The 21,349-nt window shown below is 43.5% G+C and overlaps 1 protein-coding gene across 1 annotated transcript in view; it reads right to left on the bottom strand.

Annotated features, from left to right (window-relative positions):
- Positions 1 to 345: 345 nt before the first annotated feature.
- LOC120994950 (ras-related protein Rab-44-like) overlaps positions 346 to 21,349 on the bottom strand; it is a 148,381-nt gene continuing 127,377 nt past the window's right edge. Inside the window, 6 exon segments of the mRNA XM_040423861.1 lie at positions 346 to 510; positions 513 to 532; positions 1,753 to 1,829; positions 5,829 to 5,930; positions 6,412 to 6,526; positions 8,468 to 8,549. Of these exon segments, the coding sequence (XP_040279795.1) occupies positions 443 to 510; positions 513 to 532; positions 1,753 to 1,829; positions 5,829 to 5,930; positions 6,412 to 6,526; positions 8,468 to 8,549 (464 nt within the window). The 3' untranslated portion in view covers positions 346 to 442.

Raw genomic sequence — 21,349 nt, 5'->3', positions numbered from 1 at the left:
AACTTCTGTACCTGATAAGTACATAGCAAAAACCGTGGAATACTGATTTCCGACAAGAGCCCTGGGTAAATTTGCTGCTGTTCACCCAACAGAGGAGCGAACACTTGCTTGTTGGGTGATACGATCTTTTACCCATGACATAAGATCATTTCTGGGCAGAAGATCATCCTGCATAAACAAGGATGTGCTGCTGTAAAGCAATGGAACTATATGGGGACAAACAATTGTAGTAGCGGTCATTCATCCCCACACATCATTGCTGCTCATTCCTGATATCATCCCATGTATCTGCTAACGGACATATAATATAAGGCATGATTATCATAAAAAAAGAGATAGCTCGTGCAGTGTTTAACGTTTTATCTTCCTTTTCATGAAAAACAGAGCAGTTATTTATTTCTAAAGAAATCAGTGCACTCTTTATTACAGACAGCATGCAGCTTTAAGAGCAACAACTTGTTTTCTTCAGGACTGCAGATCTTTTTAATGTTACTACATTATTTTTCATTTGTCTTCGTGATCCTTTAGAGACCTGGTGAGGAAGCACATTAAAAGTTAAAATAAAAAACATGCCCTCCACATCTTTTGCGGCCCCATTGAGGTGAATGGGTCTGCATCCGACCCGCAAAAAATGCATATTGAATTTTTTTACCTTCTCATTTAAATTTTTTCAGTAGAGATCCACACACTAAGGCCTCATGCACACTACCATATGGCTATTTCAGTGTTTTGAGTTCGTTTTTCAACGGATCCGTTGTTCCGTTTTTTTTGTTTCCGTTGTGTTTCCGTTTTGGTTCAGTTTTTCCGTTCAGTTTTTCCGTATGGCATATACAGTATACAGTAATTACATAGAACAAATTGGGCTGGGCATAACATTTTCAATAGATGGTTCCGCAAAAAACGGAACGGATACGGAACACATACGGATGCATTTCCGTATGCATTCCGTTTTTTTTGCGGACACATTGACTTTAATGGAGCCACGGAACGTGATTTGCGGCCAAATATAGGACATGTTGTATCTTTGCACGGAGCGGAGATACGGAAACACGGAAACTGAATGCATACGGAGTACATTCCGTTTTTTTGCGGACCCATTGAAATGAATGGTTCCGTATACGGAACGCAAAAAACGGCCCGCAAAACGGAAACAAAAAACGGTAGTGTGAAAGAGGCCTAAGGGCTCATGCACACGACCGTATGGATTTTTCAGTGTTTTGCGGTACCATTTTTTTACGGATCCGTTGTTCCGTTTTTTGTTTCCGTTTCCTTCCCATTTTTCCGTTCCGTTTTTCCGTATGCCATATACAGTATACAGTAATTACATAGAACAAATTGGGCTGGGCATAAAATTTTCAATAGATGGTTCCGCAAAAACTGAACGGATACGGGAGACATACGGATGCATTTCCGTATGTGTTCTGTTTTTTTTTTTTGCGGACCCATTGACTTGAATGGAGCCAAGCACCGTGATTTGCGGACAAGAATAGGACATGTTCTATCTTTTCACGGTACGGAAATACGGAAGTACCAGACGAACATGGATTGCTTATGGCATAGTAGGCAGCCACAGAGACCCTGCGTGCCCCCATACAGGCTCTATACATGCTGTTATGTCATGTTTGTGTGGCCGTAAGCTGAAACACCCATATCAAATGCCTAATACTTCTGACAGTTGAGGGTTTGCTGCAACTGCATCAAGTCTAGACAATTCATCTAGACATGCCCTATGCTGCATATGAGCATTATTACCTGACTATCTGTATCAGTGATTCCATGATATTTATTCCTGATGCCGCACTGCATTCTGCGAACAGTAGTTTGTACTCCTAGAAGAAAAACAATATACAAATATTATAATATGCTAATAATATACTTTTTATGTTGGGATTCATTTAGATGAGTTCACACATTATCCGCACCTCTCAGGTCTATTTCTTTTTTTTTGGGGGGGGGGGGGGGGGGGGGGGGGTTCTAGATTTTGATGACTCATCATCAGGATAGGTCATCAATATCAGATTGGTTGGGGTATGACAGCTGCCGCCTGGCACCAGAAAAACCTCAGTGGACTAAGACAGAAGCAAAAAAGCTGCATCCCCTGTGTTCACATTGAGTTTAAAAAATATATTTATCCTTCCAGTATTCTACTGTATGCAGATCACATATCATACAGAACACACAGAGGGATATGCACACTTGACTTGAGGAATTAAGATCAGCATAGGTTTACATTGCGACATCCAACGCTTTCTGCATTTTGTATCAGTAACAAGCGATATGGATTGTGTCAGGATCTATTCAGGAAAAAACTCATAGTTTCGCCTGCACATTCAAAAAGTTTTAGCTGCAACTGCGTTCAGTGTGTGCGTTTTTGCCATCCGGATTGTATCCGGATTGCATACGGTTTATATGCGCATGGAGAAAAACCTGAAGAATAACAATCTCCTAGCAACCATCAGTAAAAAACGCATTGCATCGGGATGACTACCATTTTTCACGGAAGCCCCATTCACTTTATGTAGCCGGGACTGATGCGTGAAAAACGAAGCTCATGTACACAGACGAGTGAACTGAATGAGTCAGATTCAGTCTGGATGCTATACTTTCACTACACCGCTTCTCACCCAGACGGAAAACCTCGTAAGAGCATTAAGTCTTAGGGTCCATTCACACGTCCGTGTGTGTTTTGGGGATCCGCAAAACACGGACACCGGCATGTGAGTTCCGCATCTTTGCGGAACGCAAATCACCCAGCACTAATAGAATAGCCTATTCTTGTCCGCAATTGCGGACAAGAAATAGGGCATGTTCTATTTTTTGCGGAAACGGAAATGCGGACCCTGAAGTGCGGGTCCACAATTATGTTCCGCATTTTGCAGAACGTGAGAATGGGCCCTTATCTCACAATCAGTGTTTGGCTCACAATCAAATCACCTTAATAGAACTTTTTGCTAATATGGAGCTAATTAGTTCAGCTCCTTGTCACTCTCCAGGTGGATAGGGCAGGGAAAGGGTCTACCTAATCTCTTTAATAGCAGAGCCCTATACAGTCTATGCAATCTATCTACCACAAAATTTAGAATATACATACTGTATACCAATAGACTTATCTACAGATTGGCCGGCCAGAAAAGGTTAATCAACAAGTTAGTAGTACCTGAAAATGGTTCCATGTAAAGATACAGATTTGTCTGCAGAATTTTTTTTAAAAAAGTGTTGAGGGATCTCTTATTGTAGCAATAAAACTTTATACTGTAAAAGTGGTAAGGAGTAGAAATAAAACTACACAAATTTAACATCACCTCAATCGAAATGGCCTCTAAATTAAAGTTGAGATTATTTAGGCCCATAAGTAGGCCATGTTCTTAAAGGTGGTTTCCAGATGTTTAATATTGATGATCTACAGTATCCTCAGGAAAGGTCATCAATATCAGATATGTGGTGGTTCGACACCCAACACTCCCGCCAATCAGCTGACTAAGCACAGCGCTGTCTATTGGATGGTGGTTGTGCTTGGTATTGCAGCTCAGCCCCATTCACTTGAATAGGACTGAGCTGCAACTAGGCCATGTGACTGATGAACATGATTCACTGGAGCACTTGGGCCTCTTCAAACATCTGATTGGTGGGGACGTCCGGTGTCTGATCCCCGCCGATCTGATATTGATGACCTATCCTTAGAATAGGCCATCAAAATCTCAGACAACCCCTAAGGGGTTGAAAGAGGGAAATTCTGAAGTGCCAGTCATACAAATTGCAATGTGATGTCTTCTACAATCCTTCTACCCAGTTCCAGTGTTCCAGTGATGCCATTCTGAGGACAGGGAACTGAAATCATGCCATACCTGTACATGCTCTAAGATTAAATGGTGAAAATCTCTTTATGATATGCAAAATTAAAATATATCCACTCCAATTTGGACAAATAAATCTGGTCTTGCAAAAAAGAGAAATAAATATTTTAGGAATTTCTTTTTTAAAATTACTGTGCGCTGCTCTCTGGGTGCATAACTACTGTAGGGTTCAATGGAGGGAGAGAGAGAGTTCAATGGCATACAAGCACGGTTACTGTTAGACAGTGATTGTGAAACCACTGTGTCAACCTAACAGATTTGTTTTAGAATTGTATAGAGATTGTGGTAGCCAAGATATGACAAACAGTGGTCAGTGGACCCCCATTCTCCCAATAGGTGAGGTTCCCAAAGGTGAGACAATTATCAGGGATTTATGGAATATCCTGTGGGAAAGGGATTATACTTGTGTTGCTGCTTTATTTTACCTCTGTTTTCTAGAGCCATAAAAGGCCTTCTATACAGGTACATGGGGCCTCTAGTGTATCTTCACATACCACTGATGTCATACAGTGGCATAAAGAATACAGCAGAAAATAGAAATAGTAGGATGCCTCATCAGATACCGTATATATGAGAATATTGAAGCATTGCTACAAATGGAAAATGTATCCATATATACTTTGTGCAGTACCTAATGGGGCGTGGATAACAGCCTGTGGATGTGTGATTTTTTATGTTATACATTACACAGCCCGATTCTGCAGGCGATTGTCGGGAAGGAAGCGTGCTAGCTAGCGGAGGAAACTGCTGCCATTACATGCAGCGACCTCCTCTACAGCATGGGGAGGAGCGATCTTTATGCCATAGCTCATCCCCATGCAGATTTCTGCCGGCAGCAAAACGTGATTAGACACCAGGATCTGCTACCAACAAACAAAGATTTATAAACATGCTGAAAGATCCCAATTGGGCAATCGGGATCATCACTAACAAGCGTTCCATGTTAGTGATGATTGGCCCGACAATCGCCTGGTGTTATATAGACTTTAGACCTGGATGGCCTTCATGTACCGCTAACATTAAGGCCTCATGCACACAAACGTATTTTCTTTCTGTGTCTGTTCCGTTTTTTTTTGCGGACCGTATGCGGAACCATTCATTTCAATGGGTCCTCAAAAAAAGCATAAGTTAGTTTTTTTTGCATCCTTTTTTTGCGGACCGCAAAATACATATGGTCGTGTGCAAGAGGCCTAAGGCTCAAAGCCCAACATCAAGGTCCAAGTCCAAATAAAGGTTAATAAAAAACAAATTACAAGATTTGGAGCCATTCTGAGCACATATTTGGGTCAATATTTGTAAAGTGTTGCAAACCTGAAATCATGTTTGGCTGATACAAGAGATATATACAGTATTATATATGACGATAAGAAAATGTCATCTAAAAGAAGGGATAGAGGCAATCATTATCAACTAAATTGTTACAATTTTTATTTGTAAAATAATTTATCTGTAAAACTTAATAACTTTTTATACATTAAAAACATATTTAATTTTTGAATACATTTCTACTCAGGTTATGAAATTCGTTCACGCTTCGTTTGGTGGTAAAAGCAGAATTGAGTTATGGATTCTGTTACCACGAACCATAACGCAATTCTATGATGGAATGCATAACGGAATACCTTTAGAGGCATTCCGTTATTCATTCCGTCATAATAGAAGTCTATGGGCTGCAAAACGTATCAGTCCATTTCCATTATAAAGCAGAGGACTCCCCTGCATAACGGAAACGAGACGAATCCGTTTTGCAAGCCACAGACTTATATTATGACGGAATGAATAACGTAATGCCTCTTAAGGCATTCCGTTAGGCATTCCATCATAGAATTGCGTTCTGGTCCGTGGTAACGGAATCCATAACTCAATTCTGCTTTTACCACCAAATGAAGTGTGAACGAATTTCAAAATATGAAATTCGCTCATCTCTAGTTATGACAATATTCTTTACAGAACAGTCATAAAATCTAGCCATACCTTAGCTAGCTTCTGTCCATCGTCAAGCGTCACCTGTCTTTCCGCTTCGCAGTCTGTTTTATTGCCGAGAAGAAGAATGATGATATCATCCATCACCTTTTCCTATGAGTGAAGATTGTCAGACACTGTCACCAACCATAATGGCTTCACTGACAGAACATCTATTGACCACATAGTACTACTGCATCGTGTTACATGAGCACCTCTTAGACTATCAAGGTTCTAACGAAACTGTTCAGCTGGCCATGAACTTGGGATAGCTCTCAGATGAATGCACACTTGGATCAGCCAAGCATGCATGCTTTCTATGGCGAAGAGGAAGATTATATCCTGCCAAAATCAGTGGGTTCACTTGGCTATCATCTCATTTGTATGGCCAGCTTTACTTTTGAAGAGGTTTCTAAAATATGAGTACAGGTAATATGTTCTTTAGAGCTTTAGTGATCCAATACTTTAAAGGGATAGACTCCATATTTCTTGTGCCATTTTGTAACCTCCTTCTTATACTGTTCTGATTCTTCTTCAATACAGGATTACTCTAAATTAACATATCACAGAAATTTGTAGTGCGTCATATCCTTACCTGGATGCAGTAGAGCCAGCGCCGCACCGCAGTAAAGGTTTCTCTAGAGGTTACATCATACATGATCACCATACCATCTGCCTTTCTGAAAAACTGCTCCGTGATGCTATAAAACCTGCCAGAAAGATAAAGAATTGCTAAATAATTGCAACTTTAATAATTGCATGTAGTGATTTAACAGCGTATGCATAAGATATATCCGGTGGTGAACTACAACAAGGGTCCTCTCAATGTAGCATCAATTTAATCAGGCTACCAACACAGCATGAGTGGACAACCTTTATTACTACAGGAAAATATTGTATACAACCAGTTCATGTAATACAAAAATGTATAAGACATCAAGTATTAATTGTGGAGTAAGGCCCCACCTAACCCCTAAGGCATCTCTGCAAGTGGAAGCAATTCGGGAGCCGGTCTGAAACAAATGCGGTCACCGGGAGCAGGCAGTTCCGAGAACAGCCCGATGATGGCCCCCCGGTGGCTGTTCTCGGAACTGCCTGCTCCCGGTGACCGCATTTGTTTCAGACCGGCTCGCGCACAGGCACAGGTAAGGACTTACCTGTGTATCGCCGAACTTAAGTTAAGATGGCAGCCCGCATGTGAACACAGCGAACTGGCCATCACTGCTAGTCACATTGTAGGACATGCCTCTTGTTGCCATTTTAAATCATTTTTGGAGAACCCCTTTAAGGCCTCATGCACACGAACGTTGTTTGTTTCCGTGTCAGTTTCGGGGTTTTTTGCAGACAGGATGCGGACCCATTCATTTCAATGGGTCCGCAAAAAATGCGGACAGCACACCATGCTGTCCGCATCAGTATGTCCGTTCCGTGGCCCCGCAAAAAAAAAAATAGTGCATGTCCTATGTTTTTCTAGTTTGCGGACAATGATAGGCATTATTACAATGGATCCGCAAAAATAACGAATCCGCAAAAAAACCGGATGCCATACGGAACGTCATCCGTTTTTTTGCGGTTCCGCAATTTTGCGGCCCGCAAAACTCATACGGTCGTGTGCATGAGGCCTAAGTCACAGTGGTCAGTGTGAAGACTGCAAGATTTCAGGATGTTTAAACTATGGATGACGTAGAAAAATCATAATGGTGGCAGCCTATCAAGCTACAAAGGTACTGCTGAGCTTTTACCAAATGTGCTATTATAGGGAGAGAGGTTTTAGCATTTTAAACCCCCCAAAAAAATAAAAAAAATAACTATCTGAGGGTTCGCCATGTTTTTTTTATTTATTTTTTTTAACTCTAAAGCTGCAATTAGGGATGAGCGAATCGACTTTGGATGTTTAATCTCTAGCTGAAATGCTACAGACAAAAAGTTTGCTCATGGTATTTAAAGAGCCGCAATGTTAATATTTCAACACTAGAGGGCACAGGTTAGCAATAAATGAGAGAAGTAGGCTTTTCAGAACAATACCTGGATGAGGTACACTAGATACAAAATGAAATGTATACACTGTATATTATGAACCACATCAACACTAATGATGGAAAAACACAGTTGAAAATGTTACATCGAAATTGGAAAAAAGCTATAAATAAAGTGAAATAAAAGTATATAAAATAATAAGATAAATACATACAATAAAAATCACTGCAGATATCACTAGGCGGTACAATGCTAACATAACCCAAAATATATAAAAATGAGACAATGGGGTAGATTTAATAAAGCTTGTGCAAAGGAAAATTAGTTTAGTTGTCCAAAGCAACCATTTAGATTCCACCTTTCATTTTCCAAAGGAGCTCTGAAAAATGAAAGGTGGAATCTGATTAGTTGATTTTCTTTGCACCAGTTTTGATAAATCTCCCGCTAAATGTGCCTCACTTATCAAAAATAACCTTGTTGCTTAGAGCAACCAACCAGAGCTCAGTTTTCATTGCTCCTTTGCTCTGGAAAAAATGAAAGCTGAGCTCTGGTTGGTTGGCGCAATAAGGACAGTTTTTCTGTTAGTTTTTTCTCAGTCAGCACACTGTAACATTTTATATTCACTTCCTGTCAAAAATTCTTGTGTAATAATTCTCTGAGAAGGTTTTCCTTACCTCTCCTGTCCTGCAGTGTCCCACAGCTGTAAGGCGTACTGTTTGTTGTCCAAAGTGACCCTTTTAATGCGATAATCAATTCCTAAAGTATAAGAGCATAATAAGTATTAAACCCTTCAGAGAAGTTCAATATATCTTTTTGGTGTTGTTTTCGAAGCATGTACATATATTTCATCAAGCACCATTTGGATGTACAGAACAGCCATAGAAATTTCTACAACAAATCTTTAAAGCGTGAATATACACCACCATCACAATATATACCAAGGTTTGTCTTTTTCATACTAGATACCGTGAGGCCAGAACTTCTTGGCTTTGGGTCTGACTGTTGTGGGTCTGACTAAGTAGAATCTGGTTTAGACCCCCTGCACACGAACGTGTGCTTCCTGTTGCCGTATTGCGGACCGCATTTGCGGATCCGCAATACACGGGTGCCGTTCTGTGGGCATTCCGCATCACGGAGGCGGACCCATTCAATTGAATGGGTCCGCAAATCCAGAGATGCGGAATGGTGCGGAACGGAAGCACGGAACGGAACCCTACGGAAGCACTACGGAGTGCTTCCGTGGGGTTTCGTCCCGTGCTTCCGTTATGCAAAAAGGTAGAACATGTCCTATCTTTTTGCGGAACGACCGGATCGCGGACCCATTAAAGTGAATGGGTCTGCGTTCCGCTGCGGCTGCCCCACAGACTGTGTTCGTGCATTGCGGCACGCATTTTGCAGGCCGCAGCACGACCACGGGGCGCACACGTTCGTGTGCAGGGGGCCTTATACAATGGTCATGTAAAAATACTGTGTGAACTAACATTTGCTATGCTATGTCTCGATTACGGTAACTCATTGCTAATTGGTCTCCCCCTCAATAGACATTCACCTCTCTGTAGATGCCGATGCCTCCGCCCTGTTTGCACTGATGGCTCATATAGTATAGAACCCAATTTTAACTGCTCGTTTTCACCCACAAAGCTCTCCACAGTGCTCCTACCTCATTTTTGTCTAATATCCACCATAATCCGAACCTCTCACTCCGGTCTCCACGACTTCTCTCACGCTGCACCAGTTCTCTGGAATGCCCTACCCCCATCAATTAGGTTCATTCACAATATACACAGTTTTAGGCGCTCCCTAAAAACTCCTCTTTTTAGGTTGGCCTATCACATCCCCTAATGTACTGTAACTCTTCTCCTTTCACCCCCTCTCCCTTTAGCATCATTCTTCTGAACCTGATCCATCGTCAAATATCTATAGCGCACTCAGGAGCACCACAGATAGCTGGTGACTGGCTCATGCAGACTTATATATACTCCCTTATTGTGTTAAAGGGAATGTGCCTTCAGAAAATGTACTAATATCACACAACTAAATTGCTATAGTCAAAGCTTGGTGACTGTATCGGTAGCCAAAATTAGACAAATTGATATCACATGGGTTAGTAAACCGATATTAAAACGTAACATTTAATAAATATACGTGGTAAAAAATATGAGCCCAAAAATAGTTTGAATGTGCAATGTACATACAACACATATATAAAGTTACGCCTAGTCATCCAGAACTGTATGGTGGATAAACAGTGGAATGACTAAATGCGAGTGGAAAGAAGGGAGTAGCAAGGACAGTAGTTAAGAGATAAGGTACCGGGTCTTTGTCCCTATATATCCCTATATGCTAGTCCTCAGACCCATAAGACCAAAAGTCCCTACCTCTCATTCCTAAAGACAGGACAGTGACTGCCCAGCTTCGTCAAGATGTATAAGGAAAGGAGAGGAGAAACAGTAGTAACTAAAGGTGTCCCAATGCGTTTCTTTGGCTCAGGCTAAATTATAAGGGGACAGATACATCCAATGATCTTACACATACAAAATCCATAGTATAGGTGATTGTTCAAAGCGGTAATTAATCGCTTAAACAGGCATGTCCAAACTGCGGCCCTCCAGCTGTTGCAAAACTACAACTCCCAGCATGCCCTAATAGCTGTAAGCTATCCAGGCATGCTGGGAGTTGTAGTTTTGGAACAGCTGGAGGGCCGCAGTTTGGACATGCCTGGCTTAAGAGGACTACTTAGCTGTCCGATGAGGTCCAAAGTAAAGGTCAGCTGTAGCGTTTCAGAGGTCCTGCGTATGGCAGTCCATAATGGCCTTCCGCGCATGGCAGCAGCGGCATCAACGCCTGACATACTTACATTTATAGAGCGCGCCGGCCCGCTCTTCCCACGCCCCCTTGCGTCACATGACCAGTCACGTGATGTGTCACCTGACGTGGCTGCACAAGTGGCCAGAAGTGCGCGTCATAGATACACAGACGCGCACAGCTGCAGTGGCGACCCACGGCAGTCTTAGAAGGGCCTGCCTCATGCTGTGAAGTCAGAGCAGTAGGCGGATAGTGACGGGCAGAAGGATGGGAAGCGCCTGAACTCTAAGCGCACCCTCTCTACATTTCCGCCCCTTGTTTGAGCAGTGAGAGGCCAAGATGGGGCTGGTATAATGACCCCAATAGGCACTCAGGTTATAATGGATAAAAGGGACAGGTAGCTCATTTAAATACACAGGTACGAAGATGAACCAGAAACTGAAGAGTCTAGAACAATGTTATTATACACACCTTAAACCAATTGACCCCATTTGCGAAGTACATTTGCCGGTGTAAAACTCGTGTATCTATTATATAGTTTTTATCAGGATAGGGTGAATTCCCGAGGATTGCATATATATAATACAAAGGGGAGGGAGGAAAAGATGTCAAAACCTCCCATATATAGTGGCGGACTGCAGAGGAATTCAAAAGGGGGGTCAGATGAAACAGCCAAACAATAGCTGTTCATTAAGACCCCTAGGGTGAACAGTTTTTAATTAAAAAATCCACCACATTTCACGTTGGAGCATTTTTTTGTCCCAATCACCTCCTATCCTCGGTGGCAACACCGCCTCAATACCCATGAACCTGAGTTTTGAAAAATCACCCCCATACGATATCTCAATATGTTTGGCCAAGGGGGTATCTTTTTTATGTCTGAGGTCACCCAGATGTTCCCTAACTCGCCTCCTAAGTTCTCTAGTGGTCTTACCAATATATTCAAGTCCACATTTACAGGTGGCCTTATAGACTACTCCCTTGGCCCTATAATTTATGAAGCGTCTGATAGTATATTCTTTCTGGGTGACCATACCCACAAAGTACATCTCTGGGTGATGTAAGTACAGGCAACACAGCCACTGCAGCGATAGCAACTCACAGGTGGCTGCAGCCAAGTGTTAACAAAACCTCTGGGTGCCTCGCTGAAGTGGCTATGGACCAGACAGTCCCGCAGGCTTCGGCTTTATGATAAGTACTTGAGGCCTATCTGAGATGACCTTACTGATATCCGGGTCTAGCTGTAAGATGCCCCAGTAATCACTAAGGTCCTCCCTTTCTTGTTTAGCTGCTGTGTCAACAATCAGCTCAGAAGTAGGCCCTTGCTTACAATCTTTTAGAGGGTCAGCTCACCAGCAGGCGCTCACCTAAGTATACCTAATAGGTAATTTGCGCGCATGCTGCCTTGCATGGAAGTGGTAGCCGTAGTTGTTTCTTAGGCTCCCTCTCCGGAAACAAACCCTGATTCCCCATTACCCATGGTCACCGTGGTTCGCTCTGAAAATAACATTGAAAGTTGATAGGGCAGACTTCCGAATGGAGTCATCGCCGTCCACGGAGGACGTGCGATCGGCCCCAGGTTATCTAGAGGTCACCAAAGCGGCAGCAGGCCCTCACCCATAATGTTTTAGATGGTCAGATCAGCAGCCCTTACTCCAAATGTTTTTGAGGGTCACCAGCAGGCCATCAATCATAATTTTTTTAAGGCTGTGTATGATGCCCACCATTATGTGTAATAAAGGGTGTATTGGAGTGCCGGTTCCTTGTAATTTTTGGCAGCCCTTTCACTTAGTGCATAGGCTTTATGAGTGTAGGAGTCCCACTACCTGAACAATTGTACCACAATGTGAATGAGGCCCTCCTTTATGTGATATACAGGTTGTATCAGAAGTGCCTCTTCCTTATAATTTTTGGCAGCACTTGCACTGTTTAGTACAAGTAAATATACAAGAAAGAATGTTTCCTAACAATTTTCCTCTAAAATCGATTTATCTTCGGTTTTGTGCGTATTGTTGTCAGTCTGTAAAAGTGGCTACTACTCGGACAACATCATTCCTAGCAGCGACCTGGAGTCCAAGTTGCATCCAGACATCCTCCCCATGCTGCTCCTGAACTGTTTTGGTGGTGTTTCCATCAATTTCTGACCTTTTCCTATGAACCAGACACCCTCCCCTCTTCAGAGCAGGGGGTGCCTGGTTTAATGCTCGGGCATCCCGATGTGTTCGGCCCGAGCTCCCAAGCACCCGAGCACTATGGTGCTCGATCAACACTAGTGAGGATGTCATTTTTATTTCCATGTCAATTTCTGTATTTAAACAAAACCATAAGATATAGCACTGGCTACTAAGTCTAATAATACGTGCTGCTTCTTAGTCTGTACAGATCACTTTACTGCAGTTATCTGCTTATCTGTGGACAAAGGTGATATCATTACAGGCAAGATTAGAATGAAGATAAGACAGGATCACAATAAGTGATTGTCGAAGCTTATCTATTCTTTCCTTGTACAATGACCTCTGCACAGGTCACAGAGCATGCCTAGAAAAATATCCCACAGAAGTCAATGAGGTCCCTTCCTGACCATTGTGTCTACGGCCCTGCCGTAGAGCATTTTTCCTTAATGTTTTTCTAAATGCAGTTTATGAGCAGCTCAGGCAAGATGTCCCCCATAATCATGTTAATAAAAAAATAAATAAAAAAATAAAATAAAAAAAACTGTTTCGAAAAGAAGGATATATGCTATTATCTGATTTTAACTGGCAGAAAAACATATTGTTGACACATTTCCTTTAAGATGGCTGGACCATTGTACAAAACAAGCACTTGTTACCTTCTCTGTTACTCTTATCTCCTTATAGATTGTAAGCTCTTGTGAGCAGAGCCCTCATTCCTCATTGTTTTAATTGATGACTTGTTTGTTGTTATGTTATTTATGACTCTGTCTGTACATGAACCCCTGACTGTAAAGTTCTGCGGAATATGTTGTCGCTATATAAATAAAAATGATTATTATATTATTACTATGTGTATAGTGTTGTCATCCAAGCAGGCCCGGCCACTCAGCTCTTCATTCATGCACATATATATGAAGTAGTGATAGTCATCATTCGTTTATATGGTGTAAATTGGATCTAAAAATCCCTGCTTTATAAATCATAGCATGAATTTCACTTGTGCTTGCATAACCTCACACCTGCATCACTGTTTCCCTCCATATAGGAAAATCCCTCAAAAACATCAATATATGTCATTTCCTTTTTGATAAATGAGGAAGCTGGGGTTTCCTTCTCATACAGTACATGCGTTCTCTAAACTGTCCTTGGACCTTCTCTGGAGCCAGATGTGGTGATTGACATCTGCTGTGGGTGTGTGACTGTGGGATCTAATATTAGAACACTTATTCCTGTTAGTGAGATATTTCAATGGAGAAATCCTCATAAAATAATTAGATAGTTGACAATGACAAGAGCCTTTAAATGTCCCTTTTCCAGGTTCTTCATATTGTCGTAGTTCAGTTTCCAAACCAAGTAATAAGGGATAATGGTGCCTAAGAACTTGCACCTCTTTTAATTAACCCCTTCCTGGTCCAATGGAGTAAATACATGTTGAAGGTACATGATTGGTGTATAGAGTGGGCTCACGTGCTGATGCCAATCCATCACCACAGGTGCTGTTGTGTAAAACAGCTGACTAACAGCCGCAATGAGTAGAATTGGGGGATAGTACTATCCCAGTCAATTAACCCCTCAGATGTTTTTATTAGAATTATATATATATATATATATATATATATATATATAATATATATAAAAAACAAGAGGTAGCACTCCAGTTCAAGTGAAAAAAGTGGACTTCTCTATTCACCCATGCATCTGCATTATATATATATATATATACACACACTCACCTAAAGAATTATTAGGAACACCATACTAATACGGTGTTGGACCCCCTTTTGCCTTCACAACTGCCTTAATTCTACATGGCATTGATTCAACAAGGTGCTGATAGCATTCTTTAGAAATGTTGGCCCATTATGATAGGATAGCATCTTGCAGTTGATGGAGATTTGAGGGATGCACATCCAGGGCACGAAGCTCCCGTTCCACCACATCCCAAAGATGCTCTATTGGGTTGAGATCTGGTGACTGTGGGGGCCATTTTAGTACAGTGAACTCATTGTCATGTTCAAGAAACCAATTTGAAATGATTCGAGCTTTGTGGCATGGTGCATTATCCTGCTGGAAGTAGCCATCAGAGGATGGATACATGTTCTCATTCTGTTTACACCAAATTCGGACTCTACCATTTGAATGTCTCTACAGAAATCGAGACTCATCAGACCAGGCAACATTTTTCCAGTCTTCAACAGTCCAACTTTGGTGAGCTCGTGCAAATTGTAGCCTCTTTTTCCTATTTGTAGTGGAGATGAGTGGTATCCGGTGGGGTCTTCTGCTGTTGTAGCCCATCCACCTCAAGGTTGTGCATGTTGTGGCTTCACAAATGCGTTGCTGCATACCTCGGTTGTAACGAGTGGTTATTTCAGTCAACGTTGCTCTTCTATCAGTTTGAATCAGTCGGCCCATTCTCCTCTGACCTCTAGCATCCACAAGGCATTTTTGCCCACAGGACTGCCGCATACTGGATGTTTTTCCCTTTTCACTCCATACTTTGTAAACCCTAGAAATGGTTGTGCGTGAAAATCCCAGTAACTGAGCAGATTGTGAAATATTCAGACTGGCCCGTCTGGCACCAACAACCATGCCACGCTCAAAATTGCTTAATCACCTTTCTTTTCCCATTCTGACATTCAGTTTGGAGTCAGGAGATTGCTTGACCAGGACACACCCCCCTAAATGCATAGAAGCAACTGCCATGTGATTGGTTGACTAGATAATTGTATTAATGAGAAATAGAACAGGTGTTCTAATAATTCTTAGGTGAGTGTATATATATATATATATATATATATATATATATATATATATATAGCGGAATTGCCTTTTTTTCTAATTTCACTCCAACAAAGAATTTATTTATTTTGGTAAATTAAATGCTTCCATTGCAAAATACAAATTGTCCCACAAAAAAATAAAAAAATATATCTAACCAACCAGTTTTTCCTGCACCTTTCTCAGTACCACAGGTTTAGTCCTCCTACCATTCTTTGTATACAAGACTACATCAGTGATGTAGAGGTATATATAACACATGAATGTTGAATTCTATGACTCAGCAGTGTATAGCACAAGACTGCTGAGGACAGTAATTGGCTGCAGTGGTCACGTGCCGTATATCTGTACGTCACCATTGTATACTTGTATACAAACAGTGTGAGGAAGACTGTACTGGCAGCATTAAGAACAGCACTATATGACGCACCTGTACACCATGCAGGAGATTTATCAAAACTGGTGCAAAAGGAAACTGACTTAGTTGCCCATAGCAACCAATCAGATCGATCCTTTCATTTTCCAAAGGCGTTCTGAAAAATTAAATGTGGAATCTTATTGGTTGCTATGGGCAAGTAAGCCAGTTTCCTGTTGCACCAGTTTTAATAAATCTCCCCCCATAAGCGGTGGTTGTATGGAGCGGGCTTGCATACTGAGCTTGTTCCATACTCAGCGGGTGCTGGCTGTATAACACAGCAGACACCCTCAGATGCCATTGTCAATAGCGGCTGGAGCAACTATGAATTTATACAGAGGTAGTGGGCTCCCATTGTCATCTGATCAGAGTCCCGACTGCAAAATTGCTATGGTAGCCTGGGGCCTGTCATATTGAGCTGCCTGCAAAGCTGTGCCTGTACTCTATGGCACAAGTGTTCAGATGATCACATGTACAAATCCCCTCAGGGGACTAAAAAGTACATTGAAAACATTTTAAAAAATATATAAAAAAAACAAAAATAAAAAAAATTCTAATCACCCCCTTTCCCAATTTTACACATAAATTTAAACAATAAAAATAAACATAATTGGTAAATATCCAAAGTAATAAAATATAAAAATATTATCATGCGCAGTGAACGATGTCACATTGTCCCCCCCAAAAAAAAATTGTACATACAGTATCAAAAAATGGTACAAATAAAAACGACAGTTCACCACGCAAATATGAGCCCTTGCACATCTCAGACAAGAAAAATTAAAAAAGTTATTGCTATCAAAATATGGTGATTAGCAATTTCTTTTTTTTTAAGTAATAAAACCTAATATAAACTACATAAATTTGATATGGCTGTAATCATTCTAATCTGAGGAACAGGGTTGTCAGGTCATATTTAGCGCATAGTGAACACTATTAAAACAAAAAACCCCAAAATCTTTTATTTCACCACACAAAGAATTGTTCTCCCATTTTCTAATGCAAGCTATGGTGAATTAAATGAAGCCATTAAAAATTACAATATGTTTGTAATTACAAAAATAAGCCCCTATATGGCTATGAGAACTGAAAATGTAAAAAGTTATGGCTCTTGGAGGGTGGGAGGTAAAACAAGAAAATGTGAAAATGACAATTGGTTGTGCCCTTAAGGGGTTAAAATGTTTTATGGCATGGGGCAAATTTGTAGTAAACTTAGACAACCCCTTTAATTTTGGAGATATAACCAATAATTACCTACTGTAGGTCCCTTTAAAGCTTGCACACTATAGGAAAAACACAGTCACAGCCACCGGAGGGACAAAGCCTTTTCCTATAGCGTGCAAGCGCATTCATCGCTGTTGGATTGCAGAGTGGCCGTAACCCCTGGAGACAAGCTGTGTATAGTGTAATGGAAAATTGAATCAAGCCAGCAAAGGAGGCAATATGGACAATCACAATACATTAGCAAGTACCTTTTATTAACTTTCTCTACATGATGAATGTAATTTGCTTAAGTGTCACAACCCCTTTAAGCTATAAAATAAATGCATAAAGACAGTACATCGGCTAAGAAAATCTTCTGAAGGTGCAATACTAAGAAATTATTCAGAATGGTTATCCTGGGTTGAACCAATCAGTTTCCACCTTTCCCTTTTCAGATCTCCTTTCGAAAATGAAAGGTGGAATCTGATTGGTTGCTATGGACAACTAAGCCAGTTTTCATTTACACCAGTTTTTGATAACTCTCCCCAAAGAAAGACACTCATATAATATAGCATAGTGTGCATCTGTCATGAGCGGCGTGCCGATCACATATGTGACGCAAAGGGAGGGAAATTGTCATGGTCTTACCTTCTTGCTGTTCTCCTTCGTTTGACATGTGCTGGCGGCCATCTTGGTTTCTGGGTTTCTTGTAGCCTCCCACCCTGCGGCTCCTCCTTCCCACTGGGAGGAGCTGGATGCCTAGCTCATATATATAGGAGGTCTGTGGCTTCAGTTCCTTGCTTGGTCCTCCTGTGTTCACATGCTTCTAGACTGCTGCTGCTTCTGGTTCCTGATCCTGGTTTCGTCCGACTACCCTGCTGGTTCCTGATCCTGGTTTCGTCCGACTACCCTGCTGGTTCCTGATCCTGGTTTCGTCCGACTACCCTGCTGGTTCCTGATCCTGGCTTCATCTGACTACCCTGCTGGTTCCTGATCCTGGCTTCGTCTGACTACCCTTCTGGTTCCTGACCTCTGGCTTCGCAAAGACTCTGCTTCGGTTTCGCCATCCGTTTGGACTTTTGCTTTACAGCTTTATTTTCAATAAAGCCTTCTTATTTTCACTTATCCCTTGTTGTACGTCTGGTTCATGGTTCCGTGACATTAGGACCAAGCCATGAATTCTGACGGTACAGGGCCATCCTCGCTACCCACGCTGGTTGCCAGACTTGATCAGCAGGATCACCTGTTGGGTCGGTTCGCTGTGGCGTTGCAAACCCTGCTTGAACGCACGGCTCATTTCGCTCCCGTTGCCGATGGGTCGGTTGTCGCTCCTGGGCCCGCTCCTACTGCGGCTCCGGTTGTTGCGCCAGAGTCTACCCCGACACCTGTTGTTGCACCTGCGGTGTTTCGGGGTATGACCGGTTCTGCCCCTCTTCCACAGCGCTTTGGGGGAGAGCCAACTCAGTGCCGAGGTTTCCTTAACCAGGTGGGCATTTATTTCGAGTTGCTGCCACATGCCTTTCCCACTGAGAGATCAAAGGTGGGCTTCTTGATCTCGCTGCTCTCGGACAAGGCCTTGGCCTGGGCCAGCCCTTTATGGGAGAACAACAATCCGGTGGTTGCCGAGTTTTCCGGTTTTGTTGCTTCTCTTCGGAAGGTATTCGATGTGCCGGCTCGTGCTGCCTCTGCTGCGAAGCTCCTTATGTCCATCAGACAGGGTTCACGATCCGTAGCTGAATACGCCATTGAGTTTCGTACCCTGGCAGCAGAGGTGGGCTGGAATAATGAGGCTCTGGTCGCTGCTTTCTCTCATGGTCTCTCGGATGCCTTGAAGGATGAGGTTGCAGCTAAGGACCTACCAGTGGAGCTCGAGTCTCTTATTTCTTTCCTGATTTTGATTGACACCAGACTCAGGGAGAGACCTTCCTTTAAGGAGAGCCTGCGGAGGTTTTCTAACAGATTGGTGCCTACGTTTGTTGTCCCACCCGTGCCTCCCTCTCCTCCCACGCCTCCTGGGGATGACTTGTCTGGGGGTGAACCCATGCAGCTGGGGTTTGCTCGCCTGTCCGAGGGGGAGAGGGTACTCCGGAGACGCGAGGGCCGATGCATGTACTGTGGTCTCGGTGGGCATTTTCGGTTGGCATGTCCGAACCGTCCGGGAAACGCTCGCACCTGAGATCCTGTCGGGGGCAGATCTTGGGTGGAGTCTCCTCGTCCCCGGTTTCCCGTGTTGACAAACCACTGATCACTGTTGTCCTCTCCTGGGTCGGGGGCTCGGTGACGACCCAGGCGTTGGTGGACTCTGGTGCCGGTGGTTTGTTCATTGATAATGTGTTCGCTGCCGCCAATTCCATTCCTCTGCAGGCTTGAGGTTCCCCACTGGCTCTTGAGGCGATAGACGGCAGACCCCTTCTGCCGCCACACGTGACTCATGAGACCCTTCCAGTGGGGATAGCCATTGGTGCCGTTCACAGAGAGTCGGTCTGCCTCCAGGTTATTTCGTCTCCACACTACTCGGTGGTCTTGGGTACTGATCCAGAAGTCCCTTGAGGTCTCTGCGCAGCGCCAGAGACTCCAGGCTGATTGCAGACGAGCGCCTGCTCCTTCCTACCAGGTCGGAGACCGTGTATGGTTGTCCACCCGCAACCTCAACCTTCGAGTGCCCACTCCCAAGCTGGCGCCTCGCTTTGTTGGTCCCTTCCGAGTGCTTCGCAGGGTAAACCCGGTAGCCTATGCCCTTGCGCTTCCTCCTGGCATGCGGATCTCCAACGTGTTTCATGTCTCCCTGTTGAAGCCACTGGTGTGTAATCGTTTCACTTCCTCGGTTCCTCGGCCTCGTCCGGTCCAAGTGGGTAATCGTGAGGAGTATGAGGTGAGCAATATCCTGGACTCACGCCTGGTCCGCGGTCGGGTGCAGTTTTTGGTCCATTGGCGTGGTTATGGTCCAGAGGAGCGTTCCTGGGTTCCCTCCGCAGATGTCCATGCTCCTGCCTTGCTCCGAGCCTTCCACGCACGCTTCCCTCAGAAACCGTTCTTTACTCCGCGGAGGAGGGGCCCTTGAGGGGGAGGTACTGTCATGGTCTTACCTTCTTGCTGTTCTCCTTCGTTTGACATGTGCTGGCGGCCATCTTGGTTTCTGGGTTTCTTGTAGCCTCCCACCCTGCGGCTCCTCCTTCCCACTGGGAGGAGCTGGATGCCTAGCTCATATATATAGGAGGTCTGTGGCTTCAGTTCCTTGCTTGGTCCTCCTGTGTTCACATGCTTCTAGACTGCTGCTGCTTCTGGTTCCTGATCCTGGTTTCGTCCGACTACCCTGCTGGTTCCTGATCCTGGTTTCGTCCGACTACCCTGCTGGTTCCTGATCCTGGCTTCGTCTGACTACCCCTGCTGGTTCCTGATCCTGGCTTCGTCTGACTACCCTTCTGGTTCCTGACCTCTGGCTTCGCAAAGACTCTGCTTCGGTTTCGCCATCCGTTTGGACTTTTGCTTTACAGCTTTATTTTCAATAAAGCCTTCTTATTTTCACTTATCCCTTGTTGTACGTCTGGTTCATGGTTCCGTGACAGAAATGGGAAGGCCCTGTCCAAGGGAGAGGGAAAGGTGGTGACCCCTAACTCACCTTGAGGCTGGCACCTGACTGCCCTGACGTCCCTAGATGGGTTTCTCACCCGTACGCCGATCACGTGCCTAAACCCTGGCTTTCCCTGAGATGAGCCCTAGGTAGTGAACGGGGCGGTGGGAACACTAGTCCGCACCACTAACACTAAAGAGAAACACCAAGGAGAGAACAGACAATACAGACAAACATATAATCCCAGGTGGGCGACAACAGCGGACAACAAAAGCCCAACAGGGATCCGGAGGGTAACGCTCTGGAACAACAACCAGGAATCACAGCTACACAGCTCCAGTGGGTCAGTATAGAAGTCCAGACAGGAAGCTCTATCTCTGGCAACCAGAGAAGTGGGAGATGGGAATATAAGGAGGTTGGGATTGCTGGACAAGAAACAGCTGAGGAGGAGAAGCTACGGATCCCTGAGTGAGCCAAAAAGGATTGCAAGGCAAACCCAGAAAGCTACCATTAAGAAACAGCACTATCTTTAGACATAGAGCGCGCAGCCACCTGCTGCGACTTCCTGACCCCGGGTATAACGGAGTCAGCCGTGGCTCCGACACCCTCG

The sequence above is a fragment of the Bufo bufo genome, chromosome 3, assembly GCF_905171765.1.
Source record: "Bufo bufo chromosome 3, aBufBuf1.1, whole genome shotgun sequence".
NCBI lineage: Eukaryota > Metazoa > Chordata > Amphibia > Anura > Bufonidae > Bufo > Bufo bufo.
This window is presented reverse-complemented; position numbering and strand designations above follow the sequence as displayed.